Source organism: Hirsutella rhossiliensis (assembly GCF_020360975.1).
Source record: "Hirsutella rhossiliensis strain HR02 chromosome Unknown scaffold00003, whole genome shotgun sequence".
Classification (NCBI taxonomy): domain Eukaryota; kingdom Fungi; phylum Ascomycota; class Sordariomycetes; order Hypocreales; family Ophiocordycipitaceae; genus Hirsutella; species Hirsutella rhossiliensis.
Window position 1 is genome coordinate 3,277,313 of NW_025408669.1, and position 22,376 is coordinate 3,299,688.

A 22,376-nucleotide genomic window follows, 5' to 3' on the forward strand; every position below is an offset into this window, starting at 1 on the left:
TTAAATTCTACTACTATAGCTATAAGGGTCTAAAAAGATATCCCTATTAAGGTAGTTACCTTAGTAGGTAGATCCCCTTTTTCCTATTAATTCCTATAGATAACTAGCTAGGCCTTATACTTTTAAAGGAAGCTATATTTATTAGTCTTATAGATAAAGACCTACTTATAGCTAAGGACTTATTTTCCTCTTACTTTTTTCTTAAGGACCTCTTTAAAAGACCCTATCTCTTTATATAAGGCTAGGTAGTCTTTCTAGGCTTAGAAAAACTAGTCTTTAAAGGGGTGTTTTTCTAGCTACTTTTAGTTTACTAGTAGGTCTAGGAGGTCTCTTTTATATACCTTCCTTACTAATAGCTATAGCTTAAAGAGCTAGCTTACTATAAATACTCTATAGGAACCGTCTTCTATAGGCGTTAGATAGAAGTCGGAAAAACAATCGAAATAAGCGAGAGGTTAGTCTTCTTTAGTAACTATATTAGGCCCTATACCTTCCTTTACTTCTCGAAGTAAGGATAAAAAGGCAGCTAGGTAATCCTTTAAGAGAGGTACCTTTCCTACCCCCTTAGGGGTTAAGATAAGAAGACTAATAGAAAAAGCTACTTTTAGATCTTACTCTTATTTTATAAGAGGAGGTATAGGAAGGTAAGCGTATTCTAGCTCTACCGCTTTCTTATAGTCTCCTTCTTTATTTAGATTATCTAATTTAGTAGCTTCTTCTTTTTTAAAGTCGGCGTTATCCTTAACTACTTCGACGTTAGTTTCTTCTTTCGTTTTCTTATCTAAGGCCTCTTCTTATAACTATTAAGAAGGGGGGATTTAGATCTTCTAAATTAGCTAACGTTATAAGAGTAAGAGAGGCTATTAATCTCTCTTTCTATCGAAGAAGCTAGATTCGTTAAAAATTATATCCTTAGTCGAAATAACCTTTTATAAAAGAGGAATCTAGATCTAAAAGATATTTATAGAATTATAACTAACGAGGTAACTAATAAAGGCTCTAGGATTAAGCTTGCTTTTCTTCTTCCTTTTTAGCTAAATATCGGCAGTTATAATATATACCTTATAGCTATAGGTATAAAGGTAGGCTAGCGAGGCCCTCTTTTTTATAAAGAGCTTAAGGGGGGATTTTTAGTTTATTCCTTAGTTTAGTTTCCTAAGGTCCTTAGGGTCCTTAAGGGTCTAGTTCTAAAAGTAATAAGCGGTCTTAATAACTTCCCTCTAAAGGTTATAGGGAAGCCTTATAGTAAGTCTTATCGTATAGGCCCTTTTTATTATAGTACCCCTTAATCTTTTTACTCCTTTATTCTAAGCCTAGGTATTCGGTGCTAACGGGAGGGGTAAAATACCCCTTTTTCGAAGCTAATTTAAGATATCCTTTATAAATAGCTCTTTATTAGACCGTATCTTCTTTACCTTATAGCTAAAGTAGGATTTTATCTAGTTAATAAAGTCTTAAAGGGCAAACTAGTTATACTTACTTAGGTAGGTCCGTAAGAAATAAGGGAAAACCATCCCTAAAAAAGCGTCTATAAAAAATATTACCCTAATAAAGCTTTCTTAATCCCTAGAGATATCGGTCTAGTCGACCTAAATTTCCTTATATAGCTAGTCCGGCCGTAAAAGGGTTCGTCTAGAAATTCGTCTCTTAGTCTTTCCTTAGCTATAGTATTTATATTAGACGGTCTTTAAGCCCCTTATTCGTACGCCTTATTATTTGCCTAGCTTATATAAAGCTAGGGGGCCTAGGTAACTTAGTCGTACGTGCTAAAGAAGACCGCCTCCTTAGGCTGCTAAAAGAGGGTCTTTTAAACCTACCTTCCTTTAAGTAGGGAAAGCTAACTTTTTAAGAGATTCCTTCCTAAGGATAGGTTAGAATTTAAGAATAAATTAACCGAATTTCTCCTCGATAAGCTTAACAGTCTAATTCCTCTATACTAGCCTTATAGGCTTAAACGTTATATCTTAAAAGATTCCTTCCTTTTAAAAAAGGCGGAAGGAAATTAAGCTCGTTAAAAATTAAGGGTAAAAAGCTACCCTTTTTTATTAAAGAATTTATATAGACCTATTAAGTAATTTTATTATAAAATTCACCCTTCTATACCCCTCTATCTATATAGTTAATTCTCCGGTAATAAGGTATTCCCTTTATACTTTCTTAAAGGAACGGAATCGTAAGAGTATATTATAGATATTAAGGGAAGTACCGGAGTTATAGATAACTAATTTTCGTAGGGGATAGTTAGAGGGTCCTAATAGGTAGTCTTACTAATCTATAGGGAAGATAAAGGCTAGATTTACTATACTAACGATTTTTCCTTAAATTTATAGCTTAAATAAGGGCAGCGGCGTTAGTTACTATTTCTTAGTAACCTAAATCTTATCTATCTTCTTCTATAACGAGGGGTCCTCCTTAAGAGACTATTATATTATTTCTTATAGCCTCTTTAAAGGGTTAAATCCTTTAGATCGGTTTTCCTAGAATACCTACTAGTATTATAATAACCGATTGCCTAGGGATTTATAGGCTAGGCAGCTATTTCGTTTAGTTTTTTATTTCTTCGAGGAATCCTTATCCCGATCTAGAAGGTCTACTTAAAAACCCCTCCTTTTTACCCCTTATTACTAATTTTAATAAAGAGGTTCGATTTCGACTAGTTCCTTAATTTTTCGACTAACGGACTAAAAGGTCTATTAAGGGACTAGTCGGGCCGGTCTAACTAACGTGACCGGTGCCGGGCCTAGAGTAAGAGGCGGAGCCGGGACCGGTATAGTAGCTATAGTTAAAGACGGCGTTAAGGCTCTCGAGGGAGGAGGAGCTAGTAGGGCAATAGCTATAGTAGTAGCGGGGACCATAGTAATAAGGGCTATAGCAGCTATAGGGGTAGTAGGTCGAGCTATCTAGGTCGAGTGCTAGCTACGAAGGAATAAGACTACTTACTATTATACTTTAATAGCCTCTTTATTTAGTTCTTAGCTAGCTTCTTAAAAGATAGTTAAGTAACCGTTACTAATAGTCTTTATTAGTAGAGATATATCTTATAGCTACTAGCCTAAAAGAGCTTTTATTAAGAAGTATTAATTAGCTTCCTTAAAGATCTCTTCTTACTTAGCTAGCTATAAAGAAGCTAGTAGGTTCCTAGTAGAAAAGGCTCCTAGGTATACTATATAGGTCTTCTTAATATAGTTAGTTATATATCCCCTTAAGGGAGCTATTAAGGTCTCGAACTTTAAAAGCTACTACTTAAGAGTCTCTTCCTCTTAAAGAGAGATTAGCTTTACGGCACTAACGGATTCCGTTATTACTATATAAGTAGTAGTTAGTAGCTTTATCTTATAAAGGTATTTCTTATAGTAACTCTTATAGTTACCTAAGGTAGTAGAAACAGCTCTTTATTATATAGAGGTTAGCTTAGAGAAGAGGGAAGCTCCTTCTATAAATTCCGTTGCCCTAGGACGAAGAGGGGGCTCGAGAGGGTCCTACTTATTAAAGAAGACTAAATTATAGATAGTTCTATTTATACGAGCCCGTAGCTCCTTTACCTACTTATCTTAATCTTAGGGCTTTATAAGAATTATCTTATAGACTATAAGGGCGGTAAAGGAGTTATTTTTCGATATTATTATAAGGGAAGGGTAGAAAAGTTAGTTAAAAATCAGCTTTTTTAGTAAGAGGGGTAAAAGGAAGCTATAAAGGATATAAGAAAGGTGCCTTTTATAGTAGCTAGAAGGTATAGGAAGACTATTCCTCCTAGGCTTATAACTCTCGTAAAGAGAGATATAAGAAGTATATATAAAATATATAAAGGTAAAATTAAAAGTAAGGGGTCGGATAGGTAGGGCAGAGATATTTAATTCTTATAAGGGCAGTAATTACGGTATAGGAGTAATTATTATATTACCTTAATTCTCCTTCTTTCCTTTATTTAACGCCCCTCTTTATACCCGTCTAGCATCTTAATTAATAAAGAAGATCCTACTTAAAGGAGCTATTAATATCCTTTTAACTACCGAGCTTTTTACTAGTTTTTCCCCTCCTTTCTAGCCGTTGCTAGTATATCTATCTTATCTCTCGCTACCTCTATAAGAAGCTATCGCTACTTTTACTTCCCCTTATACCCCTACCCTCCTTTCTATACCTCTTTTTAGCTCCTTCTTTAAAACCTGTTTTTTAGCTTCCTAGGTCCCTTGTACTATAGGATATCTCCGAGAACTACGAAATTAAGCTACGCTTTATAATAAAACTTATACTAGCTATCTTAGGTATCGTTTTAGTTAATTAGAATTATATTAGCTCTATTATAAAGTAACCTTAAAAAGTAACTCCTTTATATATATAAGGTATATAGCGTTAATTAGTAGTATAAGCGTTTTTAGTTAATAGTAAATTATATAATTATCCTTAACCTTATCCTATAATAATATCTTCTTAGGCTCTACCTTATTTTTCCGCTATAAAGCTTAGCGGCTCCACCTTAGATAGCAGAATCAAGAGTCTTCCAGTCCCTGATCTTTATGCCCACTTGCTCATCCTCCGTGCGATAGTTATGAGCCCGGTCTGCCACTGACTGGGTATCTTATTCTTGTTCACTCCGCTGCGCAGAATAGCTTCCACAATGAGCTCAGCTCTAGATCTTGATGGCTCTTCCAAGGGCACCGTGCTCAACGGCCCTTGCGACTGGAAACAATGGATTTCTATCATCAAGAAATTCGCCACGTCCCACAGTCTTTGGGACTTTCTGGACCCTGCCGTCAAGGAGGGTAAGCCGGTTCTTCAGCAGCCAGTTGAACCAACATTCCGACAAATCAACCACGAAGCATCTGATCTCGTGGATCTGACCTCGGAGGAATTTCGCCGTCTCGAATTCCTCCACACCCAATACCGCTCGAAGCTTCAAGGGTATAGGGATCAAGTGAAGGCACTCGCCAGCCTTCAACAACACATCGTCAAGACCATCGGCAACTACTACAGCACCATTGCCGAGGAACACGACGTTGCAAAGCAACTTGCCTTGCTTCAGGCTCGTGTGGCCCCAACCGACTGGGCACTCGAGAGGAAGTTGTTCAGCGTTATCGTTCCACCCTTCAGTCGCCAAACAGGACCAAGATCGAAGCTTGGGTCACCCAATGGCAGAAAGTCCTCACTGAGGCAAAGCAATTAGGGCTTCCTGATGTCCAGGACCTTCGCCCTACCCAAGATTTCCTACAGGCTGTTTCGTCCATCAACGCCCCATTCACAGACTATTGGGTCAACAAATGGAAGACGAGGCCGTATTCGGCAAGCCTGATTGGAAGACGGACTTCCGGACGGCATTAAGATCAGTGAGATCTTTGAACGAGCTCACCGAATCAAGGCCGCCAACAACAGCAAAGGATCATTCGGAGCTGCCTTCCAAGGCAAGGGAGAGAAATCGGAGAGGAAAGAGGACAAGCCTAAGTGGTCTTCAAGCAAGAACGCTGATGGTGTTCCTATGTGTGTCTGCGGAGAATATCACCGCTTCGTAGATTGCTTCTATCTCATCAAATCAGCTCGGCCTGATGGCTGGACTCCTGATCAGAAGGTTGAGAAGAAGATCAAGAAATCCTCGACTCCAATCCATGGGCAAAGAAGATGACGGAGAAAGCACAAGACTTCAAGAAGAAGGAAATGGAGAAATCGTCCGACTCCTCCGTTAAAGGCACAGCGTTTGCCGGTCTTCTACCAGCTCCTGACAACACACCGCCTCCCTCAACACCTCCATCAACCAGTTTCTCGACGGGAAAGGCAGTCTACCCGCTGTATGACTCCTTTATCCTTGATTCCGGATCAGACACACACATTTGCAACAACCGATCCCGTTTTCTTGACTACACCGCCCTGCAGAGCCAGAAGAGCTCTTTGCAGGCGATAGTCAACTTCAGATCCTTGGCTACGGCACAGTCCGTATGAAGCTTGAAGAAGGAGGACTTTTCAGCTCAACGAAGTTGCCTTCGTGCCAAAATTCCACACCAACATCGCATCCTCGACCGCTTTCTTGCGAAGGGATACAACTGGAATCCACTATCTGGACGCGTCTCTAAAGACGATCAGATTATATTTCATACGAAACGCCGCTTTCGTCAACCGGTCATCGAGTTCAACCCGATTAAGGAGGACTCTCACGCCTCCAATTTCACATCTTCATCTGCACCTCGCACAGTGAAAACAGCAGATGCTACGCTTTGGCATAAGCGCCTAGGTCACTTGAACGCTCAAGCCCTAGAGCATCTTGTTGAGAACACGACGGGTTCGAAGATCAAAGGCCCAGTTACCATCGATTGCACCGCGTGTTCCCTTGGGAAGGGAAAGAAGGTCGTCTCTCGCCGAACCCCTCAAAACCGAGCCCCAGACCATTCTGGAGAATCTACGTTGATATCTTCAGTATGAACACCTCATTCAACGGCAAGGAAGCTGTTCTTCTTATCAAAGATGAATTTACAAGCATGATCTTCATCTACCTTCTGAATGACGCGACACAAGGGTCCGTTATGACTGCTTTGAGAAACCACGAGGCAATGGTTCAACGCCAATGGAATCTCAACATTTGCATTATCCACCGTGATAACGATCGTTCTCTTCAGAGTGCGTATGAGAGCTGGATCGAGGAAAAGGGGATTCAAGATGAACCTTCTGCCCCTTACACTCCCGCTCAAAACGGTTCTGCAGAGCGATCTGGGGGGGTAATATCTGCCCAGGCCAGAACAATGGGAATTGATGCCAATTTACCATCTGATCTTTGGCCAGAGACTTGGAAAGCAGCAGTGTTTTTGCACAACAGATCGCCCATGCAGAACCACAGCTTCGAACGCCTTTCCAGCTGCTTCATCAGTGGCTGCGAGACAACAACAGAGACATAGGCTACCAGCAAGACCAGCCTGACATCACGTTTCTCAAGGCATACGGCTGCAGAGCCTATCCTTGACACCCCAGGCCCTTCAGAACAGACAGAAGAAGGACCTAAAGACCGACCCTCACACAGAAATCGGTTATCTCGTTGGATATGATTCCACGAACATTTTCAGGATCTGGATTCCGTCCACATCAGAAGTCCGAAGGGTCCGAGATGTGACCTTCAATGAAAGCATCTTCTATGACGGAAATGATCAGCCACCAGAACCTATCCCACAGCGCGTGGAAGTACAGCTTCCAGCCCACATCGAGGACGAGTCGGATTACGAGGAAATCCCCACTCAAATCGATGAACCTGAACCTGACCCCGTTGAGCAATCTCCTCAACCTCAGACCAAGGAGACGCCACCACGATTGTGGTACAACCCGAACCATCTGATCATGAGGACTCGGATGATCAGGATGAGTTTCATGACATTCAGCACCCATATCCGACACGGACCCCGGTCCGAGTGACTCAGCCACGGCGCTCAGCCCGCTCACCAAAGCTCTGCCAGGCCAGAAATTTGCTACTTTCGTCAAACAACTCGGTCTCGTCGATATCTCTACGTTGCTAGGGATCTAGTTTCTTTCTTCAGTTTGCACTGCCCACTAGCCAGCACAACCTGGGGGGGTATGTCACACATAGGATATCAGCCTCCAACAGTCTGACCCCTATTCGCACAGTCCGTTTCCACATTTCCCACAGAAACTTCTAGGAGGCATCATCAACGCATCAGTGGCTTCCAGATGATCCGATCAGATGCTTCCATTCACTACCATTCCCTTCCATTCTCATATTCAGGCAGTCTATAAAGATCTCGCCTCTTTCCCACCTTAGATAGCAGAATCAAGAGTCTTCCAGTCCCTGATCTTTATGCCCACTTGCTCATCCTCCGTGCGATACTAGGGTTAAGGGGAGGTCCTAATAGCTTTATCGCTAAGTCTAGGTAAGTAAGGTCTAGGCCGGCCTACTTATAGCGGGGCTAGACTACTAGTATATTTATAAGCGCTTTTAAAAGCGCTAATTAGCTAATTAATAAGTAAGTTAGTATAGTTTACTAGTCCGACTAAAAATTAATTATACCCTTAACTAGATTTAAACCGACTTTAGCCTTATAGCTAGTAGTCCTCCTAAGTATATCACTACTATACTATAAGGGTCCTCTACTACTATTCTATAATTTATTAAAGTATAAGGGATAGCAGCTTAAATTTAGCGTTATTAAAGTATATAATTAAACCTACTTACTATCTCCTTAGTATTAATACTTAAGTAGATTACTTCTTTAAATATATTTAAAGTATATTAAGCTACTTACTATTAATTAAAACTACCTAGCTATAATCTCTAGGCCTATAATAAGATAAGTATATATACCTATCTTAATCTCTTAAGCTAGCGTATCGGTCTTATTAGTCTTACTATTAATAAATATATATCTTATACTTAGGAGCCCTTAGATTTTAATATATTACTCCTATTTAATTCGATTTAAAGGGATAATAATAAAGCCTATCCTACCGCGATAAAATAATAGTACTACTTAGAATATAATACTCTTACTAAAAGATATCTTAGCTACTAATAAAAGGTCTTCCCTTTTAAGTACTAAATACTATATAGTATCTACCTACTTTTAATAGGGCTTAAATAGATAAAGATAGTATTCTAGGCCTACTTAAATAATACCCTTTTATACCTCCTTTAGCACGTCTCTTACCCTTTCGACTAGTAGCTATATAGCTATTATACTAGTAGTTCCTAAGGATACCTTTTTAATATTATAAACCTTAACTTACTAACTAACGTAAAAACCTTTAAAAGACTAGTAATTTACCGTTATAAACCTCCTTCTTAATTAAGATTAGTATCTTCCTAAAATAGTAATTATATTAAGGGCCTATATATAAAATTATTATATTAAACTTAGTACTCTATTTAGTCGTAAGCTATTTAATAGGTTTTTTTTAGTAAACTAGTTCTCTAGTAAATATTACGAAGTATACTATTTATTTAATTAGGATAACGAATAAAGGAGGCTATCCTAAACCTTATAGCGTAGACGAGTATTTCTAGCTTACTCTAGGAAATAGCTTTACGCTAGACTATATAACCTATAATCTTTACTTAAAGAGCATAGTAAAGTATACTTCTAAATAGCTTCGATACCTTTAAACGTAATATAGACTATACTAAGAACTCTATAAAGCTATCTACGTTCGATAGCCGCTTATTAATACTTAGCTAAAAAGTATTAGTAAATCGTCTAAGGACGCCTTAGATCGCTAAGCTACTATTACTACTTTTACTTCTAGTAAACTATATTCCCTCTATAAGGATCCTAAGACTAGGAAATTATTATAAATACTTAATCCGGTATATAAGCCGCCGAATAGTAATCGCATAGCCTTATTTCTTAACTCGGTCTACCTAGAATATCGGCAACGAGTTAAGGATCTTTTAGACGAGGCTCCGTACCTTAACGTTATATTCGATGCCTCGGAGGATTTCTTAAGCAATCGAATTATAAATATATCTATTAAGATTCCTAACTTAATCGCATTCTATTAGTCGACTATTAATACTAACGATTATAACTATATAGCACTAACGACCTTAAGCCTTATTAAGCTAATCCTTATCGATATATTCGGGGGCGAATTCTCGCGGGTAAATACTATATATATAGATATATATAGCATAATAAGAAAGCTCTATCGAGAGATAAAGGCACTGCTAGAGTTTAGCCACTACCTCTATATCCTCTACGACTCCCACGGGCTTTAACTGCTTATTAAGGATATCGTAGAGTCGAAGCAATAGATGCCGGTTATAGGGAAGGCTACTTTCCTTATTAATTTCTTTGAGAAAGCTAAAATGCAATTATCTAGGCTCCGGGTTTATCAATAGGAATGCTACACTCGACGCAAAGCGTTTATCACCTCTGCGATCACTCGGTAGGGAACACAGCTTACTGCTGTAAAGTTAGATGCATTTAAATCGATCATGTTTGGCGTAGGATGGATACGGTATACCCATCCATCTTTATTCGTCCCACCGTGATAGAGCCCAGTAGCGTAGACCGTTGCCACGCCAAACGACCTCGTGGTCGAGGTGTATCTGGTGGCAATGTTCTTGTCCGCCGCTTCGTGGTGCGCCTTCAGGCTGTAAGATTGATTCGTAGTTTCTCCTGCGAATCGGGGGGGGATTCCACCAAGTGCTTGGATCTCTTCCGGCGAGCGGGAGTCGCCTCTGTAGACAGTGAGGGGCTTCTCCGGCGACCTGGGGTTCGGGACCGTCGTCGAGGAAGTTTCTGTTGGCCCAACCGAGGTAGGCGTCGTTTCGGAGATTCCAAGTGTGCGGCGGACTTCCTCGGAGAATGCATAACGGAGTGCAAGGTCGGAAAGTTGTTGAGGCTGATAACATTCACGATCTTCGTCCTATAGTCACCGACCATCAGCACCGCGCTGGCAGCCACTGGCGTTTGATTATCCACGGGAAGCCGCTCACCGGGATTTTGTCAGTGTTGCGGGTAGGGAGTCCAAGTTTCTGGCGTTCTTTCTCGGGAACTCCATATGCTTGAAGACGACGGTTCAAGGGCAGTTTGCCATAACAAAGTCGCTATGGTGAGTAGCCGCATTAGCATGTCGCGTCATGAGATTTAGCAATTAGGACAAGCCACTTACTCCGTCCTCAAGTTTCTCATAGATTTGCTTTTGTTTGGGCTGTGCGGAAGGGCCGCCCGGGAAAACAATGTCCTGTTAAACTTACATCAGCCTCCGTCGCCCAGACGACAGGTTGGCCAGATTTCTGCCTGTAAGATGGTAGGGAGTCGGCCAGCTATCGTGGATGGGACTCATATATCATTCGCCGACCTGCCCACACTTACCCGCCTAACAACTCTTGGATCTTCGGTCGGTGCAGCTACAGCTGCTCCGGCGAGGACGGCGATGATTGCTCCTGTGACCTTCATTTTGGTGACGGGATAAAGAATGTGTTGCACCTGGGAAGGTGCGAATGTTTGAATCCTGTAGGAATAACGAATGACCTTGTCAAGTCGGACAGAATCAAAACCTCGTTAGATTGGGAAAGCCTGGTATACATACATATATATATATATATATATTATGTCGCGCCGTCCACTTGCGGACATCGCAGCCGTTCCTAGTCGATCTTGCGTCATCAGAGATGTTGGGTAATCGCGCGCTGAACTAGGCACGGAGCAGATAGCGGAACGATGCTATCCATAGAGGATTCGAGGACGAGTCAGTATTTCATGCAGCATTAAAGTCACGCGCTATGCCTGCCGAGCCAGTTTATGCTTAAAGAATCGCAACATGAAGTCACCTGCCTACCTGCCGCGCTGCTTTGTCCCCTATAGAATCACAAGTCACTTGCCGCACTCATTAATACCACCGGTGACTTAAGTATTCGTATGCCCTTTGGCATTCGAGAAATATCCAAGGGCCGTCACATGGTCGTTGACGGGAGCCTTCGTTAATCAATCTCGCCATGCTACCCGTTAGCCTGGAATCAACGCGGTAGCCTAATTAAAGTGAGCATATCTCGAGGTGGAGGAGGTGACGAAATTGAAAGTGAAGCGGGCTCAAGACGGTAGGGACTCGGCAAACTCGCCAAGTCTTAGCGTTGGAATAATGCGGTGGCAACCGGTGTGATTTGTTATAGGAAGACAGATCGTGCTAAAACCCACCAAAACCCAATGAGTTACTACGAAGTACGGGGTTGTGATTTGAGCAAGGCTGAGCGAGATGAAACCACTAATACGGAACGAGTTTCCGAACAAGGTGAAAACAACTGGCTGCCGACCCCGCCACGGCTTAAAGCCCTTGGTCCGCATGACCTGTGGAGAGGTCCAGTTTGCAGCTACGGGAGCCAATGTCGTTAGAACCGGGGCGTCCACGGGCTCCGAGGCGTCCGTGAGGCGAAATTCTCCGTCGTACAGGCGCCGTCGTAGCCCCTGAGGGGCGACATGACTAGAAACACAGTGAACCTCCCCAAGTTTCTCAACAGCCTCGTTATGCCGAGTGCTCTCTGTGCTTTCCAGAGGCTCATCGGCCCCGAATTAACGAGGGGCAAACGCCACACGTCTGCCCGTGGTACCGTGCCGTCGATGCCCGGTCTGGGCCGTTGATAATCCATAAATATGTAACTACATATAATTCAAGAAACAATTCATATTGGGAGGGGCTGGCCTCCGATCGCAGTAACCGAGCTATCCTCTCTAAGCTTTATGCTGTAGTCTATACCCTTTTGCCCCTTAAAACACCTCCGCAGACATTATATATGCACCCATTGGTATCCGTTTTCTAACAATCCGAACAAATCTCCTAAAAGCGTCCTTTCAGCACATCCAAACGTTAACTCCTCAAAATGACTTAATAAGTTGCCTATTTGCTTCTGGGCAGCCCGTAGATTACCTGCCTCGAAATTCGTTTTAAGCTCCTTTAACTTGCCTGCTAATACCTCTACAGCCACCGGTTTAGGACCTAAGGCCTCTCTAGAGCCTAAGTCGCGCCGGGGATGTTTTCCATCCTTCTGTGAGGTAATGCCATTGGTGCACCTGGTATTTTCGATTTGATATCGATCCAGGGCAGAGAGGATGTTGACTAGCAACTGCCCATTAATATAAGAACCAGTTATCAACGACATGTATCCTGGCATTTTGAATTGGACGAGATAGAAATATGCGTTTTCGGCAATTCGATTAAACCTTTTAATGGCCTTGGCCTTCTTTTGCCCGTCGAGTTCGTCTGAGGATTGCTTGAGCCATTGAATGGCCTGCTCGGCGAACTTGGCTGTATTCCATAGGTTTCTCGTCCGTTCCACGACTTGCAACCCAAGGGACGGCGAAGCAGGCCGCAAGGAGGGGTGGAGAACAAAGCGAGAGAAGCGCATAAAGATTAGAAGAATCTTTTCTTCCTCTCCCCCTTTGCCGAACCCGTCTTGGCCGTGTCGATAGCCTCCCATCTTTTTCGGGGCTGCCATTTGAGCCTCCTCAAAGTCTGCTTTGGCACTCTGAGCCAGCTGAGAGGCCTTGTCAGCACCATCTCGAAGTCTCCCCAACCGTGAGGCTAACATTTCCTTCTCCTCCTTTAGCGCCTGTTCCGCGTCGCTCTTCGGGAAACTGGGAACGTTGTCTTTGTTCCTTGTTTTGGCCGTCTCATCTGCAAGATCACATTCCTCGATGAGCTCGCTTACGAGCGAGTCAACCATTTTCAATCTTTCTTCCGCGGTTCTGAGCAGCTCTTGGGTGTTTTTGTCGCCGGGCTTTTTCTCCACTTTAGCCCTGGCTTCTTTAATCAAGTCCGCCAAAACGCGGATAGGAATCAAGTATCCGTCAAGAATGACACTGGTCGACGTATTCATGATTTCAGTTCTCGTATTCTTGGCGCTTGAAAATGTTGAGCGGAGATCGTATGTGACTTCATCGAGACCAGCTATTTCACTAGTCGCATTGTCTGCTTTGGATGCCGCGCTTCTTGCCCCTGTGATTGCTGCATTTGACCGTGACAATATGTCAGATATTTTCGAATTCGAGAGCCCTTGGCCATGAGCATCTGCCAACCCGGCCAAAGATTTCTGTAGCTCGTCGATTTCGGTCTTCGCCGCCCCGACCTGACTGAGTAGATCTGAAGCCCGCCCCCAGTCCTTTACCTTGGCAGGATCCTCAACAGGCCGTGGCGCGGGCTACTGGGCATTTAGCGTAGAGCTCTTATAAACCGCGGCGTAGGCGAGGGACGGCAAGCCACTTACATTGATCCAGTTGGAAATGCTGTTGATAAATTGTTCGCCATTACGCCCCCCAAACGCATCCCGCTGCCCTAGCAAAGTAGGTGTCCAGTGAAGGAGTAAAGTAAGACAAATATAGCGTGGATTTAAGAACATCGTGATGGTAAGGTCGATAGAGAGATGGAGCACATATGTTCGCAGAACCACGCGGTTGGAGCAGGAAGCTATATATAATAAATCGTACAAGTAATCAATAAGCTAGGGGAGCGACCTCAAGAGGAGTAGAGGAGTTACTGTAGTAAGAGTATATGTATCATTCAGCTTGACGAATTGCCGACTTATGCATCTTCCTCCACTCTGCCCCATCAAAGATTCGTGCATCCTTTAAGCTAGAACCACTGTCAGCTTTGCTGAGCCTACTCCATGACTAGCCTTGCAGCCCTTCAACATGGCTTACATCACGCCTCGAGCATTAAGCGTCGGCGCGTTTTATTAGTGGGAACGCACGCTCAGCCGACTTTCCCACCGAGGGCCCAGCCAACGAATCCATTTCGCAATGCGCCGTCACGCATTGCGAAAAATAAGCTGAAAAGCAGCAGAACGAGGCCCCCCTTCTCGGCAATGTTTCCTAATGAAGGCATCTACACGACGCCTGCCAGCTCGAGATATTGGGAGTAGGGGTAGGCATGCACTTTCGCCAAGCAGGAGCACACTACCCATCCCGGTGCAGATAATGCTCGTCAGGTTTACGTTTCGCAATGCGTAGTCTCCGCCATGAACGGGTGATCGTCAGGCCCAACCGGCCACTTGTCTCGACTCCAGTAGGGCTCCAAGCTGCCAAGATGCAAGATGTTGTGGATTTTGACGGTTGATGGCAAGCTATAATTCCCAATGACTTCAGACCACCACCTTTGGTACAAATGCTAAGCCCAAGTCCGCGAAACGACAAATCTTTAATTGACCGGCTTATTCATTCTCCTCGGTGCCTTGCGCCGATCTATGCCACAGTTCCCAAAACGACGTATACCCGAAGTAAGTAGGTAACGACCACTTTCCCTTGACAACATTGTCCCCCCATGCGCCAGCGTGAGACTTCGTCGCGCCTCGTTTGCTGCTGTTTACGGGTTTGGTGTTGATACAGTCTGTTCACAGGAGAACTATTGCCAAGGGTGCGTCAAGTGTCATTCTTGTCCTCTAAACCCTAATAAATCCTCTAAAATCCCCAATCCCCTATCCCCTACCGCCACTTTATGTTCTAGAATGACGAATGTTGGGCTTCTTTTTCGGCCCTTGAGGAACACCTGGCTCATTTTTGCTGCTCCTCGACTTAAGTTGACTCTTCTTCCAGTGCCTCCGAGAACACGCGATGCTAGGATTCGCAAATGTGTTGGTACGAAGTCCTTGCCCACCCAACCCCATATTCGCCTTAGTATTTGTCGTCGCCGCCCGGAACGCTTCTGCACCAGTCGTCTCCCTGTATATAGGCTTCCCGTTACTACCACCTCGAGCAAAGATCGTTGGACGTTCTACAGGTACAGCGGTAGCTAGTCCAGTGAGAACGGCGAGGAGGGCTGTTGTAATCTTCATATTGGCGATGAATGTAGCGGACCACAGTGTTCTAAGGAGTAGAGGGCAACGAAGGCGGTGAGGAGGGTCATGCAGTATAACTCAGTCGCGTATATTTCTTCCTAGCCATAATCCCTAGAGGCAGAAGACCGTACTTATAGGGATATGTACGAGCCTGCTACATATGGAGGTTTTTCCTTCACCGGAGCCCTATTGTCAGGTCACAGGGAGGCTCCCATGACATTAATCTACATACAAAGCCGGCCCGTATAATGGGGCTAGTGGTCGGGCGATTCATTAGGGCTCCATTGATATAACGCTATGGAGATCTCTTCAGCTGGCGGATCTAGTCGCGGCAGAGAGTAGCCAATAGCCTGAAATGGAGTTGATCCTGTGATTAGAGATTTGATCATGCAAGTAGAGACTCAGTACTCCATAGCGATGCGTGCTTAAAAGAGAGAGACTCAGTGATTTTAGTGCATCTAACAAGCTCCGCAGCCTGTGGGCCAAAAGTTCCTTCTCTAGAAAATGGACAAGCCACGCCTGGCTCGAGTCGCATCTGATGGCATTACAAGTAAAAATAAGATTTCAAGTCTTCAGCTACGCAAGGGTCTATAACTGCGTTATGGGCGGAGTGCTCCGTACCGTGTTCTAGCACGAATCGACATTGCGTCTCGTGACCAAGGTTCTTCTTTCCTATAAAATCATGTTCCATCTCGGCTTCCTCATGTCTTATGCAAACTCGACCCTCCAACGCGACTACATATATTCTGCACTCATCTTCGACCGGCCTTCCCAACTCTGATAACGTACAATCCATCGTTAATAACTATGAAGGGTTTTACCGTCTTTGCTGCCCTGGTCGGGCTTGCTTGTGCAAGCCCGGTTCCGGCGGGTTCCACGAGTTACGACCAACGGCTCGAGTATATACCACCTCCTGAGAAAGAAACCTCATGCGTTGACTCTAATCTTGAGGGGTTAGACGACGCGCAAAGGATGGAGCAGCGCTGTGGTACTAATCAATACTGCAACCGGTTTGTGTTGTATTGGAGGAACGAAGATCGATTCCCTGGTCGCACCACAAAAGAATGCTTTGCTGCGCATCAGACTGGTTCTCCAAACTCGGAGTGGCCGCCTAAGACAACAACAACAAAGGAAGGCGATGCAGCAAAAGCAAAAGGTATATCTCCCGCCCACGTAGGAGCTGATTGTTCATCTAGTGGAACCACGAATCAATTAGGACTGAATACTAAATGGATCTCTTGCAGATGAGCAAGGACTAGATTATTTCCTCTCTCCTGGAAGCGATGAGACAGCGTTATCTAGACTACATATTACAGATGCGGCTGGGGCGAAAGCAGCAGAATCAAGGGGGCTAGGACTCCTCGAGGCGGAGGGAGAAATTTTGGGTGATATAACTGAGCAGTATACCCAAGAGGAGAATCAAGCTTGCCTAGAAGAGGGCGAAGATGAAGGTGACGACGAGGGGGAAGAGGGGGAAGAAGGGGGTGAGGAAGGAGGTGAAGAAGGAGGTGAAGAGGGGGGTGCAGATGGGGCTGGAAAGGCGCCTGGAGCAGCGGGCGGAGCAGCGCTGGGCGGAGCAGCGGCACTGGCCGGCAAAGGGCTGGGCGGAGCAGCGCTTGGTGGAGCAGCGCTGGGCGGAGCAGCAGCACTCGCCGGCAAAGGGGCCGACTTGGTGACCGACACAGAGACGGAAGAAGGGTCTAAAGAAGAGTCTGGTCCGACTGAAGAAGGATCTGAAGGAGAGTCTGGCCCGACTGTACCGGTGGCTGAAGGGTCGCCTGGACGAAAGGACAAGAATATTCATCCAGGGGCTGACCAGGGGCACGTGTCCGAAGACGACGATTCACATACCTTCGGGACGGTAAGTCACGACGGGCCGCGGTGGACGTCAGACGCGCCGCCGGAGTTTGGGACGCCACGTTTCTTTGGGCGGCCAAGAAAGCCAACTAAGCAACCTATAATTGCCGGACGAGGCTTAAGTCCTATAGGATAGTGGAAGGGGCAGGACATATACATACTAGGCAGACTCTCAGCCTGGGCTAACAGGGTGCTCTCGAGAGAACAAGTATAAGATGAGACATATATTACCGCCTGCGCTGGCTGTCTATAGTTCCTACACTGGCTCTGCCTTTATATTGGTTCTTCTCTTTTGTCATGCTGCCTCTTCCTTGGTCCGGAAAGCTGCCCTTATTTAACCCCCCTCGCCAAACGGAGGGCTGGGGCTGGACAAGTACGAGACTGCAGAGTAGCGGCTGACCTGGTGCCTGACTGGGTGCCTGTTAGCCAACACACGGAACGGGCCGATATGACCGGCGACGAGTCAACAGCAGGGTTGCAGGCGCTGCTGCAGGCGGACATGGAGTTTCAACAAGGGGATGGCAACCGCCAGCACACATCAACTATCGGCTTCTGGTTGTGAATCAAAAAAATGGCGATAAATTTGGTCATCTCGGCGCCTACCCTCATCCCCATGTCTTCGGTTGGTAGGCCTTTGACCTCGACTTTGCCTGTGGTCATCCGCAGTGGGTCAAGAACTCATGATCGATGGCAGCGGGTCCCGGCCGGGCCATGTGGGGAGAAGCGACATTGAAGGCTCCGGCTCTCCGTCAATCTGCCAGAAGGCTGGAGACTCATCGAGATGGCAAATGCGGAACCTTCGGCAGGCACGACGAGACGGCGGCGTCCGCATTCTCAGGCCACGTGCAGGTTGCGTCTCAGGGCCCTCAGTTGGGAAGTTGGGCATCGCATTTCCGTTGTCGCCCAGGCGGTTGATGAAGCGACCATGGAAAGCACCAACGGCTTGGTATTTTCGGCCAGCCAAGAATACATCTCTTCAGCAGATGCAATGCTGGTGCGGTAATCATTCTGATGCTGCCGGCACGAGCAGTTTGCGATGGGCGCGTAGCAGCAACGGCGATTCGTCAGCCTTCCGAATAAGCGACTCTAAAGAGTGAGCTCTGAAGAGGGCCCCAGGCTCATCTGGTTGCCTACAACAGCCAAAAGGCCGCTCTGGACATCGCATTCGTGTAGCCGCTCCTCGCCATCTACCCGTCATGCTGCCTGCTCCAAGTGGCCGACAGCTGTTGACGTATGCCGACATGGAGAGGGGTATTTTCTCTCCCCAATGGACCTCGCGAGCCTCCACCAATGCAAGCTAACATGGCATCCGATAGCCCTGACGCTCCTGGACGCCGAGATTGCCAAGAGTGAGCTGCTCATGAGCGTTGCGCCTCTCCGGCTTATCACGGTGGGCGGCTCCCTGGCGGTTCGGGTGTGCTTCAACCGCGATGCTTCGTACGATATCGACTGTCTGCTTGACCCCAACGTAGCCGCCGCCGCGGATTACTCCGAGGAATTCAGCGCCGCCATCTCGACGGTTGCCGACAATGGCGGCTACGCCTTGGACTGGCTCAACCAACAGGTGGAATTGTTCGTCGCGCGAGAGCGGCGCTTCGGCCTATTCCTCGAGTCTGTGCAACAAGGCGTCATCGTGTACAAGGGAGCCCAGCTCGTCATCTACGCCGGCCGCCTCGACTGGGCGCTGGAGCGAAAGATTCGGCGTGTCGCGCATGCCCGCTCCCGCCGAGGGGTCAAGGACGTCGACGTTCCCGACGCTGCTGCACTGGTCCGGATGATGCGAACCCCCGGAGGACCCCCCCTCAGCTTCCAGTATGTCCGGGAGCTCAATCTCAACGGGTTTGACGCACCGCCTACCGATGCGGCCATTGTGGAGGTTGCTGAGTATTATGCACGAGCGTACGGAGAAGTGGGCATTGCCGACATGGTTCGGGATGCAGAGACTGGCCGATGGAAGTATCAAGGATTCGACAAAAAATGGGTTTGGTGTTGATGGGAGGTCTGTCCACAGCACCTGGTAGATACACGACTCCTGCTCATACTACATGACATCGCTTTGGCTTTGGCAGGCCATCAGACGGTATAGAAACTGCCGGTTGCCGTGTAAACATTGCGCCGATGAAACGGGCTATCAAAGTAGACGTTTTCATCCGGGTGCAAGAGCAGCTTGTTTTCCAACGCCGGCACCTTGGTCGCCCACGCCGGGCAGACTTCAGGCACCATAGGCGGCGGATCTTTGTAGCGGTTCATAATAGGCGTGTCGTTGCGGCGCAGACCGAGCTGCAGCCGCCACATAAACGACTCGACGAGTTCCTCAGCCAAGGCCGCCATGACCGCATACTGCTCCGCGTCATCGCACTCCGGGTCCGGGATGCCGACCGTGGCCCAGCCCGGAGACGAGCGGCGCCAGAAGTACTCGGTCTCGTAGGTAATCATGGGCCCGTCTGCGGCGCACACGGCCTCGTATAGGCGATAAAAGGCGCGCTGCGGCGTGTCGCGCGCCCGCCATAGCGGCATCGAGCGGAGGTACATGAGGTCGCGAACCCGGCGGCTCACGACATCGGGGTCGGCCTTGATGACGCGCGGCGGCGGCGGGACGACTGCCGCGAAGTACCAGGTGGGAAACGGCCATAGGAGGCGCAGCACAAAGAGATGGGCGTTGGGCTCCGGCGGGTGTCGCAGCGAGCGGGCATGGCGTAGCGAGTTGCGCAGTCCAAGGCCCGTCCGAGTCGGCAGCAGCCGGCGCCTCCACTTGATGAGCGGCCAGCGGTACTTGAGAGGGAGGTAGCGAAAGTTCCATAGGTAGAGGAGTGCTTCCGTTAGTCGCCCCATTGTGGCGATGAGCTGCTGGGGGTTTTCATCCCGACGAAGCGTTGTCCATGGTGGAAAGGCCGGGTGGGGTAATTGAGACGGCGAGAATTTAGCCCTCTAATATAATGTATGTACAGTACGTAGTGTATAGTTAGTTATAACTTACCTACCTTCGTGCCGCCCCTTTAAATATTGGCTACTTACGTAAAGCTATCCGTTTCTTGGCGCTCTTCATGAAGCGGTAAGAACGTTGTTGGAGTCAATACCACCTTTCGCGTGACGTATAAGCAGGCGATAATTTGGCTATACAATGGGACGAGTGGATATGTCGTCTCTGTCTTACGCATTGTCGTGTATATTGGGACTTGTTGTCGTTCAACCTCCTGCAAAACACTTGGAAAACGGTGGTGTCGATGGGTCACGATTGAGATTGCAACAGCGCCAAAGAAGGACGCGCTCAGGCAGAGGCTTGAGAGCACGGTGGAAGAAATAGGGGCTCAGAAAGATAAATGTAGTGATGCATGTCTTGATCTATCTATTGGGATAAGAGAGGAGCTTATATAGGTATAGTGACCATAAATACGGATAACTAGCCATAAGAGGGCAATAAGATGACTTATCCCTATACCCAAGTTAGGTCTATATCTCGTCTTTAGGCTAGGGGAGTTATGTTGGTCAGTCAGACCCCTTGTGTATGACTATTGGGTCCACTAGGCATGACTGTGGCCTCTTGTGCCCACTCTCCTCAACAGACGCAGTCTATAACCGCGCAAGCCCGCTAACTAAGTTCAGGCCCAGGCCATCTTAAAGTCTAGGGTAGGTAGTCCAAAGCAGTACCCACGCTTACGGTAAAATCGCTTCTGCAGATTGACGAGGCCATCTTCACTCTACCCACCATCCGTCCGCACAATCCCTCCAACCATGGCGGACGACCCCGAGTCGGCCTGTCCCGTCGACCACCGCGCCCGCGACGCATGGCTCGCCCAGGCCCGCGCAGCAGCCCAAGCCCCCAGCCCGCACGGCACAACCACCGCCCAGTGCCCCGTCGATGAAGCAGCTGCGCCCTCCTCCATCTCGACCGGACGCCGGTCCTGGACGCAGACGCTGACCCCGTACCTCCCCTGGTCCGGCAGCGCCGCTCCGACACGCCCCTCCTCCACGTCCTCGCGCCACGACCACAGCAACAACGGAGGGCTCGACACCGGCCGCGCCGTCTCGAGCATCCCGCGCTTCTCCCCCGGCCCGGCCGATACACGCGGAGCAGAAGCAGCCGCGGCGTGTCCCGTCGAGCACGGCGCCTCGGCAACCCCCCCCGCGGCAAATCACGAGATCGAGTCTGGCGCCGATGCCGTTTCGGGCAACTGGGTCTACCCGTCGGAGAAGATGTTCTTCGACGCCATGAAGCGCAAGGGATACGACGCCCGCGTTGCAGACATGAAGACCGTCGTCCCCATCCACAACGCCGTCAACGAGCGCGCGTGGAGGGAAATTCAAGCGTGGGAGGCTCCCTACCTCGACGACTCCAAGTACGCCCCTCCCTGTCCTCGACCCTCTGATGCGCTCCCTTCGCAACATAGCAAGAGAACATGAGACGAGAGATAATTGAGGTGCTAATCGGAACGGGTATGGAACTAGATGCGGTGGCCCCAAACTCGAATCCTTTGCCAACAAAAACACCCGCATGACCCCGACGGCCCGCATCAACACCATCCTCGGCTACACGGCGCCCTTTGACCGCCACGACTGGGTCATCGACCGCTGCGGCACCCGCGTCGAGTACGTCATCGACTTTTACGCAGGCCGGCCCGGCGGCCGTCAGCCCGGCCCCAGCTTCTATCTCGACGTCCGGCCAAAGCTCAATACTTGGGAGGGCGTCAAGATGCGTGCTCGGAGGTGGACCGGCATGGCTTGACTGGGCTGTTTGGCCGACCTCGGGAGGCAGTTGATGAAAGGGACTGGGGTGGGCAAGCAACTCGATGAGGCGGCCCCTGTGTACAAGAGATGAGAGCGTGTATGATATCATAGCATCGGCGTTTACGGGACTCCAAAGAGGAGAAAAAGGAGCACGCATATTAGACGAGCAGCGGGTTAGGCTGATTTCCTGGGACAAATCTCTCCCAAAAAATGGTGTACGACCAATCATACCACTGCTGAATATGGTCGTTCCGTTTGATCATTATTCTTTTTTTTCTCTCTTGATTCCCCTAGCCTCACAGGCGCTCGTCGTCATGCCCTCCTCTGCAGCGGCTGGGCAGCCACCGCACCACCTCCCAAGGGTCTCACTCGTTCTTTCGCTGGGTCATCTCAACGCCAAGCCGGACGCCCGGCCCCGTCTCCATGACTCCCATCTCGATATCCCATCTCTGCGACCTCATAATGGTCCAGAGGCGTTCGTCGCGGGCGCACGGCTTCCATCCGTCAATGATCCTGCGTCGGCCATTGCCGTCTGCCGCTCTGC

The 22,376-nt window shown here is 47.5% G+C and overlaps 6 protein-coding genes across 6 annotated transcripts; 4 read left to right on the plus strand and 2 right to left on the minus strand.

Annotated features, from left to right (window-relative positions):
• Positions 1-4,615: 4,615 nt before the first annotated feature.
• On the plus strand, positions 4,616-5,161 carry HRG_03398 (uncharacterized protein; the record flags this gene model as incomplete). Its single annotated transcript, XM_044861869.1, has 1 exon — positions 4,616-5,161. The coding sequence occupies one exon, from the start codon at positions 4,616-4,618 to the stop codon at positions 5,159-5,161; it is 546 nt and encodes a 181-aa protein (XP_044722895.1).
• Positions 5,162-6,401: 1,240 nt separating this feature from the next.
• HRG_03399 (integrase core domain-containing protein) lies at positions 6,402-7,383 on the plus strand (the record flags this gene model as incomplete). The annotated part of the gene is made up of 2 exons (XM_044861870.1): positions 6,402-6,698; positions 6,949-7,383. The coding sequence occupies 2 exons, from the start codon at positions 6,402-6,404 to the stop codon at positions 7,381-7,383; spliced, it is 732 nt and encodes a 243-aa protein (XP_044722896.1).
• A 2,442-nt stretch (positions 7,384-9,825) lies between these two features.
• On the minus strand, positions 9,826-13,816 carry HRG_03400 (heat-labile enterotoxin alpha chain domain-containing protein; the record flags this gene model as incomplete). Its single annotated transcript, XM_044861871.1, has 6 exons — positions 9,826-10,350; positions 10,421-10,531; positions 10,597-10,668; positions 12,605-12,944; positions 13,008-13,618; positions 13,685-13,816. 6 exons carry the CDS (start codon positions 13,814-13,816, stop codon positions 9,826-9,828), a joined length of 1,791 nt encoding a protein of 596 aa, XP_044722897.1.
• Positions 13,817-18,303: 4,487 nt separating this feature from the next.
• HRG_03401 (uncharacterized protein) lies at positions 18,304-19,100 on the plus strand (the record flags this gene model as incomplete). The annotated part of the gene is made up of 2 exons (XM_044861872.1): positions 18,304-18,358; positions 18,424-19,100. The coding sequence occupies 2 exons, from the start codon at positions 18,304-18,306 to the stop codon at positions 19,098-19,100; spliced, it is 732 nt and encodes a 243-aa protein (XP_044722898.1).
• An 80-nt stretch (positions 19,101-19,180) lies between these two features.
• HRG_03402 (DNA-binding protein) lies at positions 19,181-19,939 on the minus strand (the record flags this gene model as incomplete). Its single annotated transcript, XM_044861873.1, has 1 exon — positions 19,181-19,939. The coding sequence occupies one exon, from the start codon at positions 19,937-19,939 to the stop codon at positions 19,181-19,183; it is 759 nt and encodes a 252-aa protein (XP_044722899.1).
• Positions 19,940-20,839: 900 nt separating this feature from the next.
• Positions 20,840-21,830, plus strand: HRG_03403 (cytochrome c/c1 heme lyase domain-containing protein; the record flags this gene model as incomplete). The annotated part of the gene is made up of 3 exons (XM_044861874.1): positions 20,840-20,955; positions 21,052-21,444; positions 21,554-21,830. 3 exons carry the CDS (start codon positions 20,840-20,842, stop codon positions 21,828-21,830), a joined length of 786 nt encoding a protein of 261 aa, XP_044722900.1.
• Between the last annotated feature and the right edge of the window lie 546 nt (positions 21,831-22,376).